The sequence below is a fragment of the Tenrec ecaudatus genome, chromosome 11 (assembly GCF_050624435.1).
Source record: "Tenrec ecaudatus isolate mTenEca1 chromosome 11, mTenEca1.hap1, whole genome shotgun sequence".
NCBI classification, from domain to species: Eukaryota; Metazoa; Chordata; class Mammalia; order Afrosoricida; family Tenrecidae; genus Tenrec; species Tenrec ecaudatus.
The window spans coordinates 91,186,740-91,209,778 of record NC_134540.1 but is presented as its reverse complement, the minus strand read 5'-3'; the positions used below and the strand labels follow the sequence as shown (position 1 = coordinate 91,209,778).

Sequence of the window (23,039 nt, the reverse complement as noted above, 5' to 3'; positions counted from 1 at the left end):
GAGATCGCAACCATTAACGGAAGATGAAAGCGCTATATTTACTGGTGGTTTTGAACTGCCAACCTTATGGATCACAACCCAAGGTGTAACCACTACACCATCAGGGTTCCTTAATTGACCATCTCTCCCACTAAGCGGCAGGAAGGAGTGAGCAGAGTTTTACAACTTGTGTCCAAAAACCTCTGGGTAATGAATTTCTCACCACAAGAGGGAGCCATGGGACTGAAAACATAAAAAGGAAATAGCAAATAACTCAAGTTCACTAGTAGTAGCCTACGGTCATAAAACATCCATTACTGGTGAACATGTTAGCATGTGCACACTCAAAACAAATTAGTCTTAGAAGATATAAAGAACAGGACTCTTTTCGTAAGAACCCTTATTAGAATTAAGGATGTACCTTAGAAGGAAATACAAAATTAGCAACTTGTACATTGAGTTGGAAGCAACAGATGGATAAATGTAGGCACCTTGGAAAGAAGACAAGCTGTGAATTTTTTCAGACTCCTTTTTCCACCCATATTCATGGAGGGTGTTTGAATGTGATGATGAAACCGAATGAGAAGAGCCGTCTAGTTTTAAATGACTGCACTGAAATAGTGTATGATCATTTCAGTTGATGCCAACTCAGGGCCACCCGAGGGGACAGAGCAGCCTGCTACAAAAGGCTCCTGAGCTCGTCACTGCACCAGGCAGCGGCCTCAGCGTCTGCCGACGACCGACCAAGTTCAACCACCAGCCCTTCCTTCTGTTTGCCGCCAAATAATTAGCCCCGGCACCACCGGAGTCTCAAACACGTTCTCCTGAGGGAAAGTTAAATCCAAGGAATATGCATAAAACATGCCGGTAGGAAAGTGGGCTCCCTGAAAAACAACGGCTAATAAAATGTATTGAAAGGTTTTTCTTTGGTTTCCTTCTTATGTAAGTTCATAGGAAAGAGGCAACTTGATGTTAATGTAATCCTTTCTTGAGACCTCTGCCATGTGAAGAAAGAAAAGGGAGTGCATCCAGCTTCCAGTGGTTTCCGAAGAAGCTGACAGGTGTCGCTCACACTGCCAACCCTAGGGTGGAGGGTCCACATCACCAGTTTCCAGTGACCAAGAAAAAACTAACCTCACTGTCATTGAGTCAATTCTAGCTCACAGTGCCCGCTCAAGGGACTGTCCCTGTGGGTTTCTGAGACCGTACCTCTTTACGGGAGTCGAGAACTCATCTTTCTCCCGAGCAGTGGCTGGTGGCTTCAAGCTGCTGACCTTGTGGTGAGCAGCCCAACAAGGGCGTCATCCACTACACCACCAGGGCTCTTTAAAGGTGACAACAGAGCATCGTTTCTCTTGCTAACAAATGAATGACCGATGGACACGGGAGCTGATGAAAATCAAGATCCTATCTGTGGCTGTCTCAACCTACCAAGTTACAGTCTGCTTTTCTTAGGTGCATTACCTTTAAAGGCAGAAAAACATAAAATGTGCGTGTCTACTGCTGGCGTGGAACCTTCTTCTCCCTGGCTCTGCCGTAGATAGGTGGTGATTGCAGCTCTGCACTGGCCAGGGGCGGGGCTCGGAGGCTCGGAACCGAGCGATCCCCAGTGGTAAAGGACACCTCCCCTAAAATAAGCCGAGGCTGCGTTTTACTTCCTTTTGTTTGGCACAAAATTTGCAGGGTCAGTGAGTAACCGCAGAGCGCCCCCTGGCCATCGAGGGAAACAGCAGGTGCTGTGCTGAGGTGGCAGCTAGTGAAGAACACCCCCACTCCGCCCTCACCCTGCCAGAGGGTGAAGACAGCAGTGGAGACACCTCAGAGATGCCAGCAACTGCAGTCCAAGGGTGGGGCCACTCGTGGAGACTAGAAAGCAAGGAGGTCTTGCACTGAACAGCCCCAACGTGAGCAATCCTAATGAAGACCGTCCATGGCCAAAATCCCAAACGCTGCATGGACATCGCTCAGTACTGTGCGTGCTCGCTGGACCCTGGAGTCGCTTTTCCATTTCCTTCATGAGAAGACGTTTTCTGTCTACCTGTCTGTGTTAAGTGAAGACGCTCCTCAAAGAGCGAGGGGAGAGGCCCTAGGAATGTTCAGAGAGTGGCACGCCAGGATCTGAGGACTCAAAGCACACCACCATCGAAGGGGAATAAGAATGCTTATCAGTCACTCAGAACTTGCACTTCACATAGTTGTTTTTTTTTTTTAATTCTCTAGTGTGAGTTTGAATTAAAATTGGGGGAGGATTGAAGAGGTTGAAGAAACAGCAATAATCAACACTAAAATAATAACAATAATACAGTTGAACAAGAAGAAGCAGTGCTATTGCTCACCAAGAAATTCCACTCTTTACACTTTCTTGGCCTCTAAACAACTCCCAGATTTAAGGAGATGCACTTTACGTTGTTGGCATGGTTGAGAAATACCAACAGAAATACCACAATTGCCTAAATAGCCCTTGGAGAGTTTTCATGTTCCCACAAAGGAGGATGTTAATTTGAACTTGAAGATGTATGTGGGTGTGTGACCGTCTCTGTGGAAGTGCGTGTATCCTGCACACAATTAGGACACATGAAAGTCAGGAAATGCGAAAATCTAGGTCATGAGTTTTTCTTTTTGTCTGTGATAATAATAGGCACGAAGGATGCAAAAGAAACACCCCGATTGTGGGGAAAAAACAACCCATTACCATTATTCCGACTATGGGACCAACGCTGCTAGTCAGCAGACAGCCTCATCTTTGTCCTGCGGGGCAGCTAGTGAGCTTGAACCCCCAACGCTGCACAGTGCCTAACGATAAGAACTCACCGCTAGCAAGCCGGTGCTGACTCATAGTGATGCTATAGACAGGGTAGAACTTCCCCGGTGGCTTTCTGAGACTGGAACTCTTCATGGGAGTAGAAAGCCCATCTTTCTCCTAAAGAGAGGCTAGTGGTTTCAAACTGATGACCTAGCAATTAGCCCAGCGTGTACGCACTACACCACTGGGGTTGCTAAGGGCAACAGCGGTTGCTAGAGATGCGCAGGCACCGCGCTGTAGTCTTGGGTCAGCCGCTGTTGTGACTCACCACGAAGTCGGTCCGGACTCAGCTACTCCCTTGTGTGCGGGGCAGAACTGCCCCCTCAGATGGCCTGTCTTGCTTGACAAATGACACTTAAGAAAAGAAGTTCTTTATTTGGGGTTTGTTTCTTAAAACAGGTGTCAAATGCAGTTATCTATAAAAATTAGGCTTCGAGGGTCCTCCTCCTTCACGGCCCTCACAGGTGCGCCCGCAGCTCTACTGCTGTGTTCTCACGGTGCTCAGTGGTACTGGGTCTCAATTTCGGTGGCTGAATTTAACCCGATAAAGTAGAGGCATTTTTGAGTATTTCTAGAATATGAAGCAGTTTTAAGAAAATTTTCCTCTATGAACCTGGGGGTGGTGGTGGTGGTGTGTGTGTGTATGTGTTTGTGTGTGAATGCTTCTGAAACGAATCATTTGCAAGCCCAGAACATTTTGTGTTGTTTCCTACATATGAGCATGAGCCTTTGTCCAATCGTCTGCACTTTAAAGTCCTCGGGATGTTTAGCCCAGAAGCCTGGGATAAAAGTCATAATTCTGATATCCCCCAATTACTTCCTTTCCCCCCAACCAAGTTACTTGGCTATGTCTTATCACTCGGAGCATCTCCCCCAGGACGTTGCAATAGTTACAGGACTTCATTAATCATGTGAAGAATCTAACAGATAACAATAGCTCCAAGGAAGGGAAAATGTGACAAATCAATTTTGCCCACATAACACAATAAGATATTGGCAGGGCGTTAAATTTCACAAAACCCACTATGGGATAAACACTGATCATTTGAAAACTCAGGGGTAACATTGATATGAGTGAGTCAGTAACTGAAGTTGAACCTATTTTCAGCAAACACCATTTATTCCTTTAAAACAAGAATAAAATTTAGCGATATGTTGAAAGCAATCTCTATTTTACAGACTCTGGGTTTTAAAATTGGGTGAGAAAAATGTCATTGAAAAAATTCATGCAAAGGAATGGTGCATAATTAACCAACAGGGGATTCCTACAAGGACCCTAGAGGACACAACAGAACTGTCCCACAGGAAGCAGACTGCCTCACCTTTTTCCCTCGGGGCAACTGGTGGAGTTGAACCACTGGCCATTCTGTTAGCAGATGAGGACGGAACTGCTGCACAAGCAGGGTCCCTAACATGGAGCAGCACAGCCTTCCTTCTGCAGTCACCTTCTCATCTACCTCAGTGCTGTTCAGAGAGCTGGCAAGCTCGTTTTCCACGATAATGGGAAATGTATTACGGTCAAATCATAAAACATTATAACCATCATCAATCTAATTTTTACTCTGCCTATACTTGAAGAAGCGTTAGAGGTACAATGTCCAGGGCCATGCTCTTGTTTAAAACACCTTTGTTATCTCATGCCAACAGATAACGCATTACACTTTGGCTATGGGCTATTATGCATTGAAGGAACGAATTTTATTAGAGTTTGTAAGGCGGTAGCTATTCACTTTCCTCATTAAAAGATTACACTTGGGAGCGTATGAAAATACACAAAGTTGATTATTTTTTTAAGTTTGTGGGAAAATTTCATTATCTGAATTCCATTTCTCCATGGACTTGTTGAAGCTCTGTCCTACGAAGCCCCTTCCATGTGTTCTGTATTCCAAAACTCTAAAAAAATAAGAACCAGGTAGGAGACAGCTAACCCAACGGTTGCATGTGTGTGTGACAGATGGATCACGCGATACTCCCACATCTAACAGGGACCCTGACACAGAGCAGACCCTCTCTGTGAAACTGCGAGAAGGACAAGTTATCATCCTACTGATGGCTGTCTAAGGCCCCTCAAGGGGGCGAACAACAGAATTGTATGTGAATGATGGTTAAGATATGGCATAAACAAACAAACAAACAAATAAGGGTTGCTGGGGGGCATGTGGGGGAGGGAAGGGATAAAGGAGAGCTGGTGTTCAGGAGTGCAGGAAGAAAATGTTTTCAAACAGATGGTGGTGGCAATTATACAATGCTGCTTGACAGGATCGCACTATGGAATACAGGACATCTGTGAGAGCTCCCAATAAGATGCCATGAAAAATAAAAGAGAGACTCAGAGAAAGGTCATGCCATATTTGCTTCCAAAGACCCTTCCTCCTTCCCCAGCTAGGTTCTGAAGCACCTGGGACAGAGAGGAGCATTTTCTTTCGGACAATAAGAGACGGATGAGTCAGAAACGCCCTGAAGTGGTCTTCAATACTGAACTCTCTCTCTGATATAAAACTGCAAATTTTGTAAAAATTCTGAGGCCTCACAAGAATTCCTAACCAAGAGGGGGCCCACCGAGGCATCCTTGAAATAGCATGCAGGTCTCCAAACTCAGGGAGTCTGCCCAGGGGCTGGCTTAGTTTCCTTTGTGACAAACAGATGACACGTCATCTGAATAAATAGGTTAAAAATAGTCCCCTTTCTAACAGAAAAGACCGTGGCCAAAAATGCTCATACTTTGCTAAGCATGGCAGCATCGGCTCAGGGACATGTTTGATATTCCATGAAAGAAAAAAAAAACTGCTTCAGTTGACGGTCTTAGTTCAGAATTCAGAATAACAAATAGGATAGTGACAGGAATGTCTGCAGTCACCAGAGTGGATCCTGAGCTGGTTTGCAGGACCAAAGCTAATCACAGAGATGTGCTCTGTGGGTGTGGCAGTCACATCATCTCCTGTCAACTTGCGAAGGGGTGGAGTCTAGTCTGTCAATCAGGTCACAGCTTGATGACCTCATCTGGAGGCATGAAGGAGATAAATAGTTCCCTGGAGGCGAGACACACTCTCTCCCTGTGAGACGTTTCTGTTGACAAGCCACAAGGAGACATACTAATGGAGCCAGAGCCCTGGTGCTGGAGGAGCCATGTGGAGACCCACACTAACACTGAGATGCTTCCACCGCCACTGGATCTACAAGACTTTCCACTCACTTCCTGCATTCGGCATCATTGCATATGTTGTGTGAGTCTTAAGAGGAATTTATAAATTGGTAGCAGGCATATCAGACTTACGGACTTGGTCTGGAATATGTTTTCATAATGTACAATTACTCTTTGATATAAAGTTCTGTATTACACACACATGAATGTCTATGAATTTGTTTCTCTAATCAACCCAGACTAATGCCAGGACCGCGTCTCTAATTCTTCATATGCTTCTCAATAGAGTTTTAATGGCCAGAGCCGCATTTCTCAGCTCTGGCGCTTCTCACCGATGGTTCTGTCAGAAGTGGTGAATGACCAGGAAATAGGATGTGGCACAAGGAAACCGAGGCCGCTCCTTCCTGACCTTAATGAATGCCACCGAAGATCATCATGGTGGAGTAAGCGGCCAGCTCGCTACTCCTGCAATCACAGTGCTCCGTCTCTTGCAGCAGGTCTTTAGCTTGTTCACTGGACAGAAGAGACGCAGCAGCAGAGTGGTACTGATGTCAGCCACACACTGTTTGACAGGCCGGGCAGTGACATACGTCCCTCGTCACAACATGAAGCAAACTACTTTAAAATTTGAATTTTACATGATACTTGTGTAATAGTGCAGTGTGTTTTTGTTTGTTTTCTCAGGTAATTTTTAGATGCATACGAGCTAGACACATCTTCTGACCTCCTGTAACTCATTGGCCTCCCTTGTTTTCTCTCCACAGCTCTCCAGCTTCACCCACGTGGCCTGAGGGTCCTCAGCACCTGAGCTGCAGGGCTTTATTTCGACATATTTGAAAGCTGCACATTTTACATTAAAAATATAACACGAGAACGGCCAAGTAAGCGAGACAAGAAGGGAGATGAAATGTTTAAGTCTGTTGCCATTTTCATAACTCACAATCCACATCCACTTACTTCCACATTTATAAAACAGAGGCTGCATTCTCCCTCTCGCAAGTCTCGGTGCTTACTTACTAGGAACAACAACAAAAGCTAGATGATAAATCATAGGCTTAATAAAGCCAAACAAAACTGAAATAAAAAAATTCTATCAAATATCAAATAAAGGCAAGGGTTTGAGTCCACCCAGAAGCAACACCCTGAAAGCTCCTTCCAAGAACTGAAAACCCGATGGAGCACCTCTCAGCCTCAAATACAATGACTGCAGAAGATAAGATCTACATAGATCCATAGATTAGCGGGGGGGGGGGAGAAGGGGGAGGGCATGAACTGTGGCGAAAGCATGCCAACAATTTCCCAGTTGTGATTGTACCAAACTCGGGCATGTTGGAAAATTTTTAGAACAGGAAAGTGGAGGCAAACCAGATGGCCATTGGGGACTCAAGAACTTTTCAACTTCGCATCAGCATACTCGCAGAGAGGCTAATGATGAAGGCAAATGCCCACGTACAGCTGACTCACAGTTGCCCTTCTCCTCGCAATACATCATGGAAACAGTATGTGACACTACGGAAATGGCTACTTGTAAAATAACCCATTATAGGCCTGACCTTCCTTCGCTTGAAATTAATGGAGAGGTCTGACATTTACTGCATACCACAGTTCCTTCTGGTAAAATAACATTTGACTCCAGGAAGGCCTCTAATGGCACCATGTTAAAGTACTTTCTGGAGTTTCGGGAAGAGCAAACATCAGACAACAGTAGACATTCTGATGTGGGAAGATTTTAGAGATCCAACTCTCTCCCATTAAGGATTTTCAACTTCCAATCAAACGACTAGCTTAATGTGCTTGCGCAATGTACAGCCCGTTACAAGGACATGTAAATGTGGCTGGCATAAAATTCCATTGCTGGAGGGCAAGGACTCATGAAATGGGATCTATAACCCAAAATGCAGGATCAAATAATTCCCCACCCTGGCATCCAAAGATCAAGGTCTCAGGGACTTCTCCCTCCTTGCGTTCCCACAGTTCTCGATGCCCCAGTCTGCAAAGCTGTGCCTTGGTGAAACAGCTTTGGAAACCCTGGCTGCTGCACGTGATCCGTGTGCTCAGCTCCTAACTGAAAGGCGAGCGTTTAAGTCCACCCAGCAAGCGACCTCCAAGAACTGCCAACCCGATGGAGCACGCTTCAACTCTGACTCAAGGGCACCCGGGGTGGCTGACGGAGGGAGCACTTGAGCTCATCCTCACACGGACCTCAGCAAGCCACCCTTCTGGCTCTCATTTCATCATTGCCACCATCCAGAGTTGCATCCCACCAGATTTCCTGGCCTCCTTCCCACGATATCCAATCGATGACCAGTTCCCGAGAGCAGCAAGGAAAAGTGGTGGCACCTCTAGAACCTACGATTCAAGACCAAGGACAAGACCCGAGGCATCAGCGGATGAATAGCAGCAGAAGTCAAGAGCACACATCGTAAGTTGGTGTGCGTGTGTGTGTGTGTGTGAGAGAGAGAGAGAGAGAGAGAGGGAGAGAGAGAGAGAGAGAGAGAGAGAGAGAGAGAGAGAGAGAGAGAGAGAGAGAGAGAGAGAGAGAGCAAAAGAGAAAGCAAATCAATTGGTACCAGAAAATGGGCATCACCAAAAGGCATGGCGTGACTCATAAGAAAATAAAATAGTGGCAGAGATGAGACAATCAGAGTGCAGCGTAGCAACGATAAAACATACAACTTTTCTCTGGTCCCTAAATGCTCCCCCCACCCCCGCCCACCACTAACATCATCCCAATTCTACCTTACAAATCTGGCTAGACCAGAGGATGTACACTGGTGCAGATAGGAACTGGAAACAGGGAATCCAGGATGGATGATCCCTTCAGGACCAGTGGTGAGAGGGGCGATACTGGGAGGGGAGAGGAAGGATGGGGCAGAAAGGGGGAACTGATTACAAGGATCTACATATAGCCTCCTCCCTGGGGGATGGACAACAGAAAAGTGGGTGAAGAGAGATGTCGGGCAGGGTAAGATATGACAAAATAATAATTTATAAATGATCAAGGGTTCAGGAGGGGGATGGAGTGGGAAGGGAGGGGTAAAATGAGGAGCTGATGCCAAGGGCTTAAGCGGAGAGCAAATGTTTTGAGAGGGTTGAGGGCAGCGAATGTACAAATGTGCTTGATACACAAGGGATGCATGTATGGATTGTGATAAGAGTTGTATAAGCCCCCAGTAAAATGATTTAAAAAATAAAGAAGAGAAAATAGGTGTGCATGTCAAAGAAGCCATGGGCATGTGACACGGGAAGGAGGAATGTGGTACAGAATGTGACTAACGTAGGGGAAAGGATTAGGGGCTTGGGCTGGCTGGAATATAAGAAGCAGTTTTTGTTTTGTTTTAAGAATCAGAGTAGAAAGGGATGTAGTTTTGGCCCATGAAGTGAGCATGCAAATTTCTCCTCTCAGCTCCACACTGTGGACATTGTATTTTCAGTATCTTTTTCAGAAGCCAAATGCCCCTTCGAGTCAGAGGGCCACATACCATTCTTAGACATCTCATGCTTCAGCTGATGTCCTCACCAGGGCCCCAACGGATGTAATGAACAGATCAAGTTCCTCAACAGAGATAAGCAATCTAATACTCACACAAAAGAAGCACCGTGGTTGCTTTATTCCCTCAAGCTATGCATTTGAAGGCTATTGCCTTTCTGTGGAAGTTCGCCCACCCCCTAGCCCTTTTTCCTGGCCATATATTACTTCTGTCTTGTCAGGCAGACATCTTAATTAGATATCTAGTCATTGCCTCTTGTAAAGAACTGAGTGTACTCTATCGGAAAACAGAATACCAAGCCCCAGGAAGGAAAGAAACCCTCCAGCAAGTTTCGCTGAGACTTATCAGATCATAACCTGCTCCAATGTGTTCCCAGAGCTCCGTGTGTGTGGTCTAGAACCACATGAACAAGGAGTCTGCTCATCATTACCAAGTGCCTCTGTAGTTGGATTTAAGCAAGACACCGAGCCTTTCTGTGTTCCGACAACTTATCTGGGAGAGACAGAAAGTAATACTTTCCGCCCACCTCACAGACATGCCAAGATGATGTATGAAGCAGTTTATTAAATGCTGTGAACCAGCACAGAAGATGAGATACCCCAAAGTCTTCATTTTTAAAAGAATCTATCTCCTTCCCCAGTCTACTTGTTCGGGAGAAATAGCGTCTGAGAGAAGGGTTTATCTATAAACCTCCCATCCTCACCCAGGAAATCCTGATGGGATCCAGGGAAGAGGCCCCGGGAGTGTCTCAGGGGGTATCCTACATGGAAGTGGGAAGCAGGGGGGCGGGGGCAGGAGCAGCGTTTTCAAGTGCAATGTCCCGAGCAATCAAATTTCCGCCAAAAGTGGAAAGGTGACGACAAAAAACAAAGTTGTGAGGGACAATTCAAGTGCTATCATCGTCTATAGAGAGCACTGCCGAAATTTCAGGAGGCTGTCGTTGAAAAGCCCTGTCTGACTTTCTCTCAGACCTCTGCTTCTCAGATCTACTTCAACTCCCGGTGGGCTACGCTTCCACACCACCACTTTTCCTTTATGTTTAACTCTTAGGACATACACTTGCTAGTTTACTGGTTCTATTCCTGGTTTAATGTTTTCCTTTGCCATGAGATTTTGAGATCCATGAGAACGAATCCTGCCTATTTCACTACCACTAGCTAATTTCACCCCATAGTAAATGCTCAATACCTATGTGCCCAGTGGATGGGTGGGGGAGCACAGAATGACTGACAGAGTGCTTCTAGCTCAAGCAGCTTACCTAGGGCTATAATGAAGACCTTTTAATTCCTGCACCAGTCTTCTAGGGGAAACCACTTCGGAAATGAAACAGTTAGCCAGCCAGATACTAAGGACACACGAGATCTACGCAGGTCACCAAGATGTCTTGCCTAGAATCGTTGTACTTCTCCATGGGGCCTAACATGCCATAATGGGTCCTCCATTTTTCTTAATACAGACCCTCGAGATGTACCAAGGATGGCATGAGAATTTAATGTCTATCATTCATCCCCCAAAGCATCTTTCATCTATTTGCAGACAGATTTGTAAGCACGTGTGGTTGGCAGAATCTCCCTCACACTAACAAAGGAGAATCCCAGGGAGGCATTGTCCATCAGGGGTGACTTCCTGACTGCGTCTTAGAAAGTAGCCAAGGACCCGTGTGAGCGCCTCATGTCAGATGTTCCCAGGAAGAAGTCCAGAGGCAAGTGAATTTGGAGCCATGTAGGCAGTACTCTGTTGCAGAATGATGTGGTTAACCAAAGAACATCGGAAGAGCCCCTGTGACTACAGTCCAGGCATGCCCATAAATTGTTGATACTCAAAACAAAGGGCACCATGTCCCCCTCGGTCATCTGGTTTGCTCATTAACGCTGACTAATTCTTCCTCTGTTTAACTGCACATTGTGCCGAGCCATTTCACAAGGATGCGGGCTCTGTTAATATCATTTTTAAGGGTGAAATTCGCCACACCCCATAGTCCATAATTATCTAGCATCGTGATGTGCCATCTGGAAACATACTCTGAACACTCATGGTATTGTGCCCACATACTGGGAAGAAAATCCAATTGCACTGTTTTTGTATGTCAGGATTTGTTTTATGTTAGGTCTTTGATCTCGAATTAAGATGCACTGTCTCATTTTGCTCCTCTAAAAAATAAAAACTGAAAAAATTAGAAAAGGTAGTTTCTTGCCAGTCAATGTTTTGTCAGGATTGTGTTTACAAAAAGTGTATTTTCCTCCCTAAAGCATCACGGCCAGGACAGCTAGTCTTGATGTCATAGATGACAGTGGGACCTGCTCTCAGAATCATAGGATACGATTCTCCATTCCAGATGTTTCAGGTTTCTATTCCTCCTAAACATGGAAACAAAAGCAACTCACACTATTTTAAAATCTGCACTGTAGAAAAATAAACTCTAGGTAGAGTATCAAATCAGAAACATCAAAATATTTTATGATTCTAAATGGCCGTAAGCTTAACCATTTGGTCTCAGAGGCACATGCCCAAAGGGCCAACTTGATTTAATAGAGAGAGCACCCATGGGTGAACCGGCAGGATAAGATCAGCTCACTTAATACAGATATATCGCTTGCTGACCTTCCAATGGTGTGTTGTGTATATTTTCATCTGGTGATTTGAAACAAACACATACAGAAAACGCCTTGCTTTTACAAGCACTGTCAAAAATAAGGTAACTATCACAAAGTGAAAAACAGGTGAACGTGGAAACCCGTACGGATTCTCACGATTCTCCTGCCAGAAGATGATTCATGTACCATATGGGGAAATGGGAAGCAGGGGCCATCTGGAAAGAATCTTAGCATGACATGACACCAGACAAAACATGGAAGAGGAAAATGGTGTTTATTTGCCTACATGGCCAACTAACGGGAATAGAAGAAGCCTACTATCAAATCCAGCAGATGAGCATGACCCCAAGTACTTACAGAGGGACACCTTGGGGTGCTGAAGCCCATCACCGCTGTTGCGTTGATGCCGATGCACAGCATCTTCAGGACAGGGAAGAACTGCCCCTGTGAGTTTCTGAGACCACGACTGTTCGCAGAGCAGCTGGTCGTTTCGAACTGCTAACCTTGAGGATCTGAGCCCAACTGGGCTGCTCCACAGTATGTCAAGAAGCCTCCTTTAAACAATATCTAGGGCAAGGAAGTTGCTGAGGGGAAGAGAGGAGTTGGAGAACGTTGGTCGGGAAAGAAGCTAACAGCAAGAAGAGGCAGCTTTCTTGTTAAGAATCAGAGAGAAGAATAAAGGTAGAATTGGTTTCCTTTATACTTTAAAGAATCCTGATTTCTGGAAATGGGCAACACCACAACATTGACTAGAAATTAGACAATTCCAGACAGACCTCCCAAGTAAGGACATTTCATTTTTCTTTCAGCAAAACATCCAAAAGCTACAAACGCACTACCTCACATTCCTGCTGTGATTCCAAAAACATTCAAGCAACGCACTAAGGTCCTGGGAGGGCGTCCGTCCCTTGGTGGACGAGGCTGTTCAATTGTGAACTGCGAGGTGTCAGCCTCCGGGTCTCCAGGGATCTCTTGGTTGTCTGCCTTGAGCTGGGCCAACGGGAAAATCCTTCCCTTAGGTTTATCACAACTTGAAAATACAGCCTCTGCTGCAAGTCCAGCATGCCATTTTGCATCCCCTGTGTTTAACTGCCTTAGCTGTGGCTCTTTTGAGCCACACTGGGGGAACTGCAAGTCACGGGTCACTCCCCCTTTCATGAGGATAACTTGGTTAAAATGACCTGAAGAAACACACCCGGGTGATAAGTGGTACTCACACTAGAAACAAGGCTCTTCTACCAAATTATTCTTCCCTACATATCTGAGAGATACAAAGACCCTAGGGGGGGAGGGCGAGGCACTGTGGGATAGGCATTGGGCGGTTAATCACAAGGTCAGCAATTCAAACCCACCAGCTGCTGGGGGGAGAAAGAGGAGACTGCCCGCGCCCAGAAGGCTGACAGTCTCAGAAACCATCTAATGGGTCACTACCAACCAAAATAGGTTCCCAGGGAGCAGTCTGTGTTCTGACTCAACAGCAGCTAACAACGACCATATTGATATGAAGTACGTGGTACTTTTTGTGCAGTGGGACTTCATTCATTCCACATGTTGGAAGGAGGTAAATGGAACTTCTTTTTCGATATCCTAGGATTTTGAGTCTCACAAATTCAAATCTGGCACAGTGCCTGGCCCATAGTAAGTGCTGCATAAATAATCACTTTCTTATTGAAAGTTCATTATTGTTAGTTCAAATCATTTAATATATGCGAAGTTCCCAAGAGTTCCTTGACTTAAGAAAACAGCAAATTACCGGGAGGAAAAGTAGAACCTTTGACATTGAAAAATGGTTAATTTATTAGAAAGATGTTTCAAAACTATGATAAAAATAACAGAAAGAAAATTTTGTTCCTAAATGTTTCAGAACTCACAGTTACTTAACACAAAATGAGAAAAATAATAAAAAGAGATAGCTAATTTATATATGAAGCATAACAGATAGAAGGACTTGTTTCTACATTGTATTTCCTAATGAGATTATGGTTAATATAGTCCCACTATTAATAATCTACAAATTAAAAGAACAATGAAATAAATACATTTAGAAACAGGTGATAACTCCAAAGCTCCAAACTCACTGCCGTGGCGTCGATGCTGACTCATTAGTGACCCCCTGTGGATTTCCAAGACAACAACTGTACACTGGAGTTGGAAGCCCTCTCTTCTCCACGGAGCTACTGGTGGTTTTGAACTGTCAACCATGAAGATCACAGACCAATGTGGAACCCCTACACTTCCATGGCTCCTATAGAATTCTCAAGTAAATAAACCACCAGAAAGGAACCCAAATGAAACATATAATGCCTTTCTCCGAGAGGAATGTCACTTATGATTTAGTGGCAACTATGAAAATATTTTCTATTTATCTTATGAGAAATCAAGACCCTTTATCTCAAAAGTAATGTTACGTTCTAAAGCATTTTTGACAGTTGATGGAAGTAGAGCGAATAAAAGTGGAGTGTTGTACATAATGCGCTGGAAATAACAGAACTGAATATACTAAATATGCAATGAATCAAGCACATACTCTCTGGCAGTAGCAGCTAGGGGAATATAATCAATGTAAAATGCCACATATAATTGGGCAGACTGGAACATTTAGCTTCTCCTTTAATATTTACTTATTATTACTTACAACATTTTTGTAGATATTTTTCTAACCACTTACCAGCACCATGAGAGCAAGATACTAAGAATAGTTGTTTTGTATCCCTTAAAGTGTCTAGCAATGTAGCAGCTGAACAATACAAGTTGATTGATAAATTATATTTCTAAATACGGGCAGAGGAAATCCAAAGGCAATTCTAAGTAACTTAATGGAATGGGAGCTAAAATTAAAAACATCTTTCCAAATGCCAGCGAGGCTGATGAATAAGACGGGGATCATAATTCTTTCACTGCATGCAGAATGCATAAAACACATGGCCTGGATTTCTCCGGAGGTGGGGGTGGATCTAGGGGGCATGCTAGTAAGTAACAAAGATGACTAACTTTCAACTACGGTGGTAAACTTCCTATAGGAGTAGAGCTACCAGGATGTCTTAGGAGAAGGAAGGGTGGAGATGGAGATGGAGATGGAGATGGAGGTGTGGGGTGCTAACCACTTTAACACTTAAAACAACCAGTCATGTTATTTCATCTGGTAGATAGATATATAGCTGTTCTCGCGTATCTTGACACATGGCTGGGGAAAAAAAGTCCTGACTTCCAAATGCCTCCCCTTTAGGGTTTTTATTTTTAATAATGCATGGAATAAACATTCGCTCAATGGAATGGAATGCTTGCTATTCTGGGCTGGGCTGCTCTGAACACGTCTCAGGTGGGGAGTGGGCCTCCAGCTTGGGCAGATGACCCGTCTGACCCATTCTGCGTCCCAAACAAGGTGGCTCCCTGTGGTTTATTTTTTTAGCCAGGCTTGAGGCCCAAGTTGACTCTCCTCTCTAAAGCAGGAACTGGGAGGTCTGCCCAAGGACCCAAAGGAATAGCTTCAGCTCTTTCTCGCCCCGCAGCAAGCCTTTCCACCATTACCAATTTAGAAAAAGGTTTGTTTTCCTTGGCAGGTGGCCACAGGAAGACAACATATGCCTTGGGACTCAGTGTGAGCAGAGCAGGCCCTTGGTAGAAACTTCAGGATATTCTCAAACATGTGTTCATCCTGATCTCTTGCTACCGGATCTCCTGGAAGAACGCAGACTGATGAGAGCTCTCATGAGTGTTGCCAATGTGCCTCTCGTAGCTAGAGGAGATTAGACTCATTCTGCTGGTTCTCAATATGGGGGGCTTTGACCTTCCCCGGGAGCTAGTTGATAATACCTGGACATTTTAGGAGCCTTGGTGGCCTAGTGGTTACAAACAGCTGCTAACTGCAGGGTCGGAAGTTTGAAACCACCAGTTGCTCCTTGGGAGAAAGGCTGGGCATTCTACTCCAGTAAAGAGTTACAGTCTAAAGAAACCCACAGGGGCAGTTCTACCCTGGCCTATAGGATCAGTATGAGTTAACTCAATGGCAGTGAGTTGGGTTTGGAAGGTTGACAATTTTGCTGGTTGTAACGATTGTTGGGAGTCCTACTGCCATATAGTAAGCAGTAGGATTGTGACTAAATATCCTATCATGGGCAAGACACCTGCCTCCCCCAGGTAATTCCAAAGGATTACCAATGAGTCCATGTAGACTGATACTGAGCCTGTAGGAAAGAGGACAATTTTGGCCATACTGCCCCCTTAGGTTTCCAAGGTTGTGAATGTTGATAAAAACACACTGTTTTGATTCTTTCTTTTTCATTCCGAGCAGCTGGTGTACTTGTACCCCTGACCATTTGGTCGACAGCAGAGAGCTTAGCCACCGGGATCTTACTGGGTCCAAAATGGCCATGGTGCTAAGATTGGGGTACTTCCGTTGGATGCTTTCTTCGCACGTAAACTGGGAATGGTAACCCGTCCCTTGAAGGGCTCTGGGCGAGTAAACGTCCTTAAAGCATAGGGCCCCCAGCATCAATCCTGACCAAGGTAGGCACTCAGTAGGCCATCGGTCTCTTTGTCTTTCTCGCGGTGACATTCATAAGCCAGGATGGTCTCTCCTGGGCAAATCTGCTGTGTGTGGACAGAAGGCAAACTTCTGCATTAAGATAAAGAGTTTAGAAGCAGTTCTCATGTGACATCTCTAGCACTGATGTCAAATGGAGAGACAGCGAAATGGCTGGTAAAGCTACTGCCCATTTACCATGAAAGAGAAACGGGAATGCTGTGTGAACTTGGTGCATCAAGCAACAATAAACTCTTCCCCAATTTCCAGGGCCCACAGACTGAATCACTTCCAGATGGGTCACAGATTACTCCAACCTTTTCAGATCAGATAAGGTAAAAACCTTGTAGAGAAAAAGGTAGCAGTTTCATTTCTGCTTTACAAGCAATCTGGGTTTGTGTGATCTGATGACTCCACTACTGCTGAGCAGACCCAAGTGTAAAATGGGGCTGTGATTTAGAGACAGTCCCATTAGTAGGAACAGGATAATGCCCTTCCACCCCACATCCTTGACATGCCTCTGGGTCTCAGTGGGGTTACAGAATTCTAAGATGTCAGCTACCCACGTGGTAGTCGTGATTGGTTATAAATACTATAAATCTGATTAATTCACACTCTCTGGAGACCAGTCCCTGGAAAAGGACATCATAGTTGGTAGAGAGTCAGAGATAAAGAGCAAGCTCCTCAACGGGAAGGGCTGACACATGGCTGGAATAAGGAGCCGTGTACAACCAAACAAAGCACTGCCTGGCCCGGTGCCAGTGATGATGAGGTAGCACAGGACCAGGCAGTGTTCGCTCTGGCTTACATAGGGTTGCTGTAAGTCAGATCCCATCTGACAGCACCGCATAAAAATGTTTCCAAGATTGTGCCTTGGGGGTGGAAACTTCTAGGAAGTATCACATCTCTTCTCTGATAGCATTTATTCAGTGGCCACAAGCACGGTGTTCTTTGAAGAATGGAGTTAAATGGCAACTGTGGTCTTAAGGGCTATTGGACAGAAGAAATGACTCTGTAGCCCGGTAAATATGGTGAATCAGGGGACACCTCGTGTGTTAGTCTGGGCTGACTAGAGAAACAAATTCATAGGCACTCAGATGTGTATAAGAAGGAGCTTTATAGACAGAGCTGTTGAATATTGAGAAAACATCCCAGCCCAGTCCAAATCAAGTCCATAAAAGTGCGATATTAGCACATATGTCCGATACCAATCTATAAAGTCCTCTTCAGACTCACAACACACATGCAATGATGCCGAAGGCAGGGAGATCACAGGCCAGTTGGTGGGAAGTCCTGTGGATCCAGTGGCACTGTAAGCATCTCAGCACTGAAAGGGGTCTCCACGTGGCTCCTCCAGCTCAGGGCACTAGGTAGTTCCATGTGTCTTGTCAGCTACAATGTCTTCCCAGGGAGTGAGCGTGTGTCCCACGTCCAAGAGCTATTTATCTCCTTAGCGCTTCCAATTGAGGTCATCAAGCTACTACCTGATTGACAGGCTTGACTGCACCCCTTCATTCTGAATCCTCAAATTGATACCAGATTATGTAACTACCACACCTCGTATGCCCTGGATCCTACTTCACACAGGATGTTTTGTCTGTTTTTGATGTTTCTAGGCCACAGAGACTTTTCTCCACTGAACAACTGTAGTCACAGTTTTCTATACCGGTTACGCAGAACTTGATGGTTGCCTCTCATCTTGTTACTTATTTAATGAGCATGTCTTGTCTCTTTCCTATGACTTTGGGTTCATTTGCTATTTCTTTTCTTTGGGTGGGACTGGGGGGGGGGTGGTTGGAGTAGAAGACATCTGAATGGTCACAAACAATAACAGTTTCCTATATCACCGTGGACTTCCTTGGCTAAAATGTCTGAAACAGATCTTAAATAAAAATCTGTTGTAACAAGACATAAATAATTGATTTAAAGCTGCTTGCCAGTACCTCCTGGGAACATCTTGCCTTGTCTATTTTCTCAAAATTGTTGAGAAAATCAGGTTATCAAGCAAAAGAAGAGCTTAATGTTTGGTATTTCTGAGTAGGCTGGCTTTCAAAATTCTAATGAATTTAAACAGATAACATTCCCACACTGCTAAGGAATCTGAAAGAACACAAAGCCATTGTGCCAACACCAAATTAATTACCTAAGAGAAAACAGAAGATATGAGCAGCCTTCCAGGGGAGTGGGAAAGTCAATGAGAAACTCAGTAACAGTCTGAATCCTCAGGATTTTAGTATTAAACTTACAATGCAATGAATTTATATTGGTTTATAGTCATATGGGTGACTTGAAAACTGTGAGCATGTAACATGAGCCATGTTTTTTTCAATGCATTTTATTTATATTGTCTGGAGAAAATAAAGCATTCTATCAATTAATCCTGTCTCCATGGGAAATAGTACTAAGCCAAAAGAGATCTGGCAATTTATATTGGATATACTCCAAACTCCAGTGAGGGCCTTGGTGTATTCTAAATAGCCAATGGGGAGAATGTTTCTTGAAAAATATGGGGAAAAAAAGTTGTCTCATGATGCCTTCCAAATTTCTGAGACTGGGACACACTGTTCCAGTTGGTGTCTTTCTAAGCTAAGGGCTACATGCTTACTAATGTCTGATTTTTAGACAAAATGTATTACAATTAATGTAAGCTCTACACATTTTGACAACGGAAATGTTTTGAAAGCAGCACAAAAAATGCAGAAATCCATTAGTAATTCTAAGCCGGGGCTGCAATTTAAATGACCAGATTTGAATTTCGTGATTACAAATTATTTATTTCACATGTCTACTCCTCTGGCATTTCCAGGGTTTGGGTGCTTTGAGAGGACATAGGTTTCTGGGGAAGACAAATCTTCCTTTGTGGCATGACAGGAAAGAATATATTTCTTTGTAATTTAACCTTGGGATGAGAGAAATACACCAGATCTGCAATCCTATCAAAGGTGAGCTCTGTGTGCTTCACATCATTAAACTGATTGGTTTCACATTACTTCCAAAACAATAAGTAGAAGTTTAAAATTTCCTCTTTCAAGGAAAAGAAGGGCCCTTTGCCCTGGCTCAACGCCACATGGGTCATGGAACCTAAAATATGTGTGTTTCACAGGAGAAGAGATAGATGTTTCTTTCTGGGGGTCAAGCTAATATAACACTGAGCCATTTAGTTATTGCCTTGATTTAAAGAGATCGTCTGAATTCATTCAGTAATCCCACTCTTTAAAAACATGGGTTATCCAATAGCTTGATGATATCTTTTCAATATTCTCTGTTTCGTAACAATATGAGAAATTCAAAATGGGCCAGGGAAGAAGGTGGATTTTGAGAGAGCTGCATTAGGCAAGAGAAAGAATGGCTACATAAGCTTGATTTTCTGGGTGGTGCAAACAGTTGGTGCTCAACTATGAACCTAAAAGCTGGCGGTGTCAAATTACCCAGTGGCACCATGGAAGGAAAAAAAAAAAAGCCTAAGGATCTTCATTGGTAAAGATGAAACAAACAACAAACTCTATGGAGTAGTTCTAGGTAGCATGTGGGATAGTCGGGGGTCTGGATTTAAGTCAATAAACTGTGTGTGGGGGGTGGGGTTAGATACATTCTTTTGGTGTAAAATCTTCATGAAGCTTGGCAAGAGGTAGAACAGAATTAAACAATTCCCACTGCACTTACAACTGGGTTTCCAGTCCATTCCAATGTGAAGGCCTAGGGTGTGTCATGGTAGGAAATTGGCAAGGAAGAGAGTACGTAGCACAAGTCTCCTAAGACATCTTCTCTCCCTCATCAACTCCTCACCTTGACCTTCACATGCCAAAGCTGTTTCTATCTCATGGTAATCATGTTATCTTTTGCCTCAGCTGGAAACATCATTACAGGAAGGATTTCCATAACGGAATATGATCTTGAAAATGAAAGATCCCATCCTTCCTGGAGCAGTTATGCAACACTGAAGACTGTCAGCCAATTCTGAATTGAGGTGCTTAAAGTTGATGATTTAGAATTATACATTTAAAAAAAGACAGGTTAAAATATTTGGAAAGGTACAACAGGACAAGCCTACCTTGATACTTTTTGATGAAGGGATTTGAGGTTAAAATAAAAATGAACCACACTATGAAACACAGATAAAGTTTCAGGTCTGTAGGGAGGGTCAAGAATAAAATTAGTCTTGAAATTTTTGAATAAACTCAGTGGAAACTTTAAAAAAAAGAAATAATGCTAACTTTGGTTCTTATTGGTTATTACATGTCATTTCTCAAAAGTGGTCTTGACTCAATATGTGTTTGACAATGCAAATTTTCAATCTAAAGTCAAACATCAATTAATCAACAAAAATCCATTTTCTACATTGAATACCACTAATGACTACAATCATTGGGGAATCGTTACTAAGACTTGATTAATGCCTTTTAAGATTCCATGAAAATATTTTTAAGTCTGGTTTTGTTTACATGTTTCTCTGGGGAGAACATTAAAATAATAATGTTGTGACATGAGTTACTGATTCTCAAGTCGATTTTAAAATATTCATTTCTAATTCTTTTCAATGGTGATGTCCATTCAAGACCAAGAAGGCATCGCTGGATCTTGGCTACTCACCTTTTGTCCTTTCACTCCATGACAGTCACATTTTCCACAGCCGGAACCACCGCAGTCACCCTGGAACTAAAAGGAAAAGTACTTAAATATGACGCTCTTTTCAAATTAAAGTTGGTATTTACTTTCGATGACCTCAGCTTATTCACTTACTTAAGAGACAATTACTACTCAGTTATTATAAGCACATAACCTCAAATAATGCAGTTCATACCACTCTTCTTCTGGTATCTGGAATTTGTTTAGAATGAGTGTCATGAACCTTTTTTTTATTCAGAAAAATTTTATTAGATCACTGACCACCTTATAGTTGCTATTTCACACATTTTTACAGAGGAGAATTTATTGCAATCGAGTGATCTTTTAAAGACAAAAGAAAAAAGGATTCCCATTGCTATAAAGAGCATTGATATGTAACTTATGTATAAAATGAAACGGTTTTGCATATTTAATATTCCATAGCATCAAATGTGTAAATGATCTACAGATACATTATTCTGTAAATGACAGTTCAGAGCCATACACCTTTCAAATTATGGTGATTCACTGGGTATGCATTCCAAAGAATATACACATATCTGATACTTTGGGAGCTCCATCCTCACTCCGCTTTATTCCCTCTGCAGTCCCACTCAAGGCAGTGTCCTGGCGTGGGGAAATCTTAAAATGCCATGCTTCTAGAGTTGTTCTCTCTCTCTCTCTCTCTCTCTCTCTCGATCTCTTTTTAATAAATCACTTTATTGGGGACTCTTACATCTCTTGTAACAATCACATCAATTGTATCAAACACATTTGTACATATGCTGCCATCATCAATTCCAAAACATTTTCTTTCTACTTGAGCCCTTGATATCAGCTCCTCTTTCTTTCTGTCCCTCCCCCACCCTGCCCTCCTCATGAACCCTTGATAAATTATAAATTATTATTATTTTCATATATTACAGCATCCGCTGTCTCCCTTCACCCATGTTTCTGTTGTTTGTCCCCATGGGGTGGGGGCATGCTCAGATGTCGATCCTTGCAATCTGTTGCTCATTTTTCCCCCTTTCCCCTCCACCACCCAACAAGGCGAGCAAAATAAATTGAAGTCATTTAATCACAAGAATAAAGGTCTAACTTACACTTCGTGCTCAGTCAATTTCTATTTGGGAAGGACTCACTGAGGAATTGTTTTAATAAGACACTGTGCAGATTTGCAAGGCCAGGGAAAGGTCTTGCTTCTGATTTGGGATGCCTTTTCTAAGACCAAGCGGGAGTGGAAGCTCCTCCACAGTAGAGCGATGCCCGGTCACCTCGGACTCCCAGGGTCCACCTAGCAGCGTACCACCAAGACCCCTCGCCTCCCAGAGAGCCTGTGGGCAATGGAACAACATTCTGCTGGATCATGTATCATGCGCATGGCCAATTGTGGATTGGAATCTTGGGGTTGATAGAGTCTTTATTGGGTGATTCTGGAGGTAGATCTCCTGTCCTGTCTTCCTAGTCTGTCTTAGTCTGGAAGTTCCATTAAATCACTCTGGCATCACAGCAACACACAAGCCTCCACTGTGGGCAGATGGTGGTTACACGTGATTTACACTCACCAGCAACTACACCTGGTTCTCCCAAGTGGGAGGAGCCACTGAGTACCAATGCCTTCCTCTCTGGCAATATAAAGCCACTCAAACAAAAATGCCTTTGAAAGGAGAGAACAAATCAACGAGCTTCCTTTTAAGGCTAATCTTTAAACACCTGATTTCAAATTCAGTTCATCTTCAATGTCAAATGTAAGAATACTCAACAACATATCTTTGTAGTTTATTTCTAATATAAAAACCAATTTTAAAAATGGAAGGAAGAGGGCCTCAAATAATAAATGTTGGAAAAACAGAACCAACAGTTTTTGAAAGGCCAGCATGTACCCCAAATCATGAGCCGTGGC

At 43.6% G+C, this 23,039-nt stretch overlaps 1 protein-coding gene across 1 annotated transcript in view; it reads right to left on the bottom strand.

Moving 5' to 3' along the window:
* COL4A1 (collagen type IV alpha 1 chain) overlaps positions 1-23,039 on the bottom strand; it is a 170,672-nt gene that overhangs the window by 77,466 nt on the left and 70,167 nt on the right. The window contains exon 2 of the mRNA XM_075563429.1: positions 21,122-21,187. Within this exon, the coding sequence (XP_075419544.1) occupies positions 21,122-21,187 (66 nt within the window). The remainder of the gene's footprint in view (positions 1-21,121; positions 21,188-23,039) is intronic.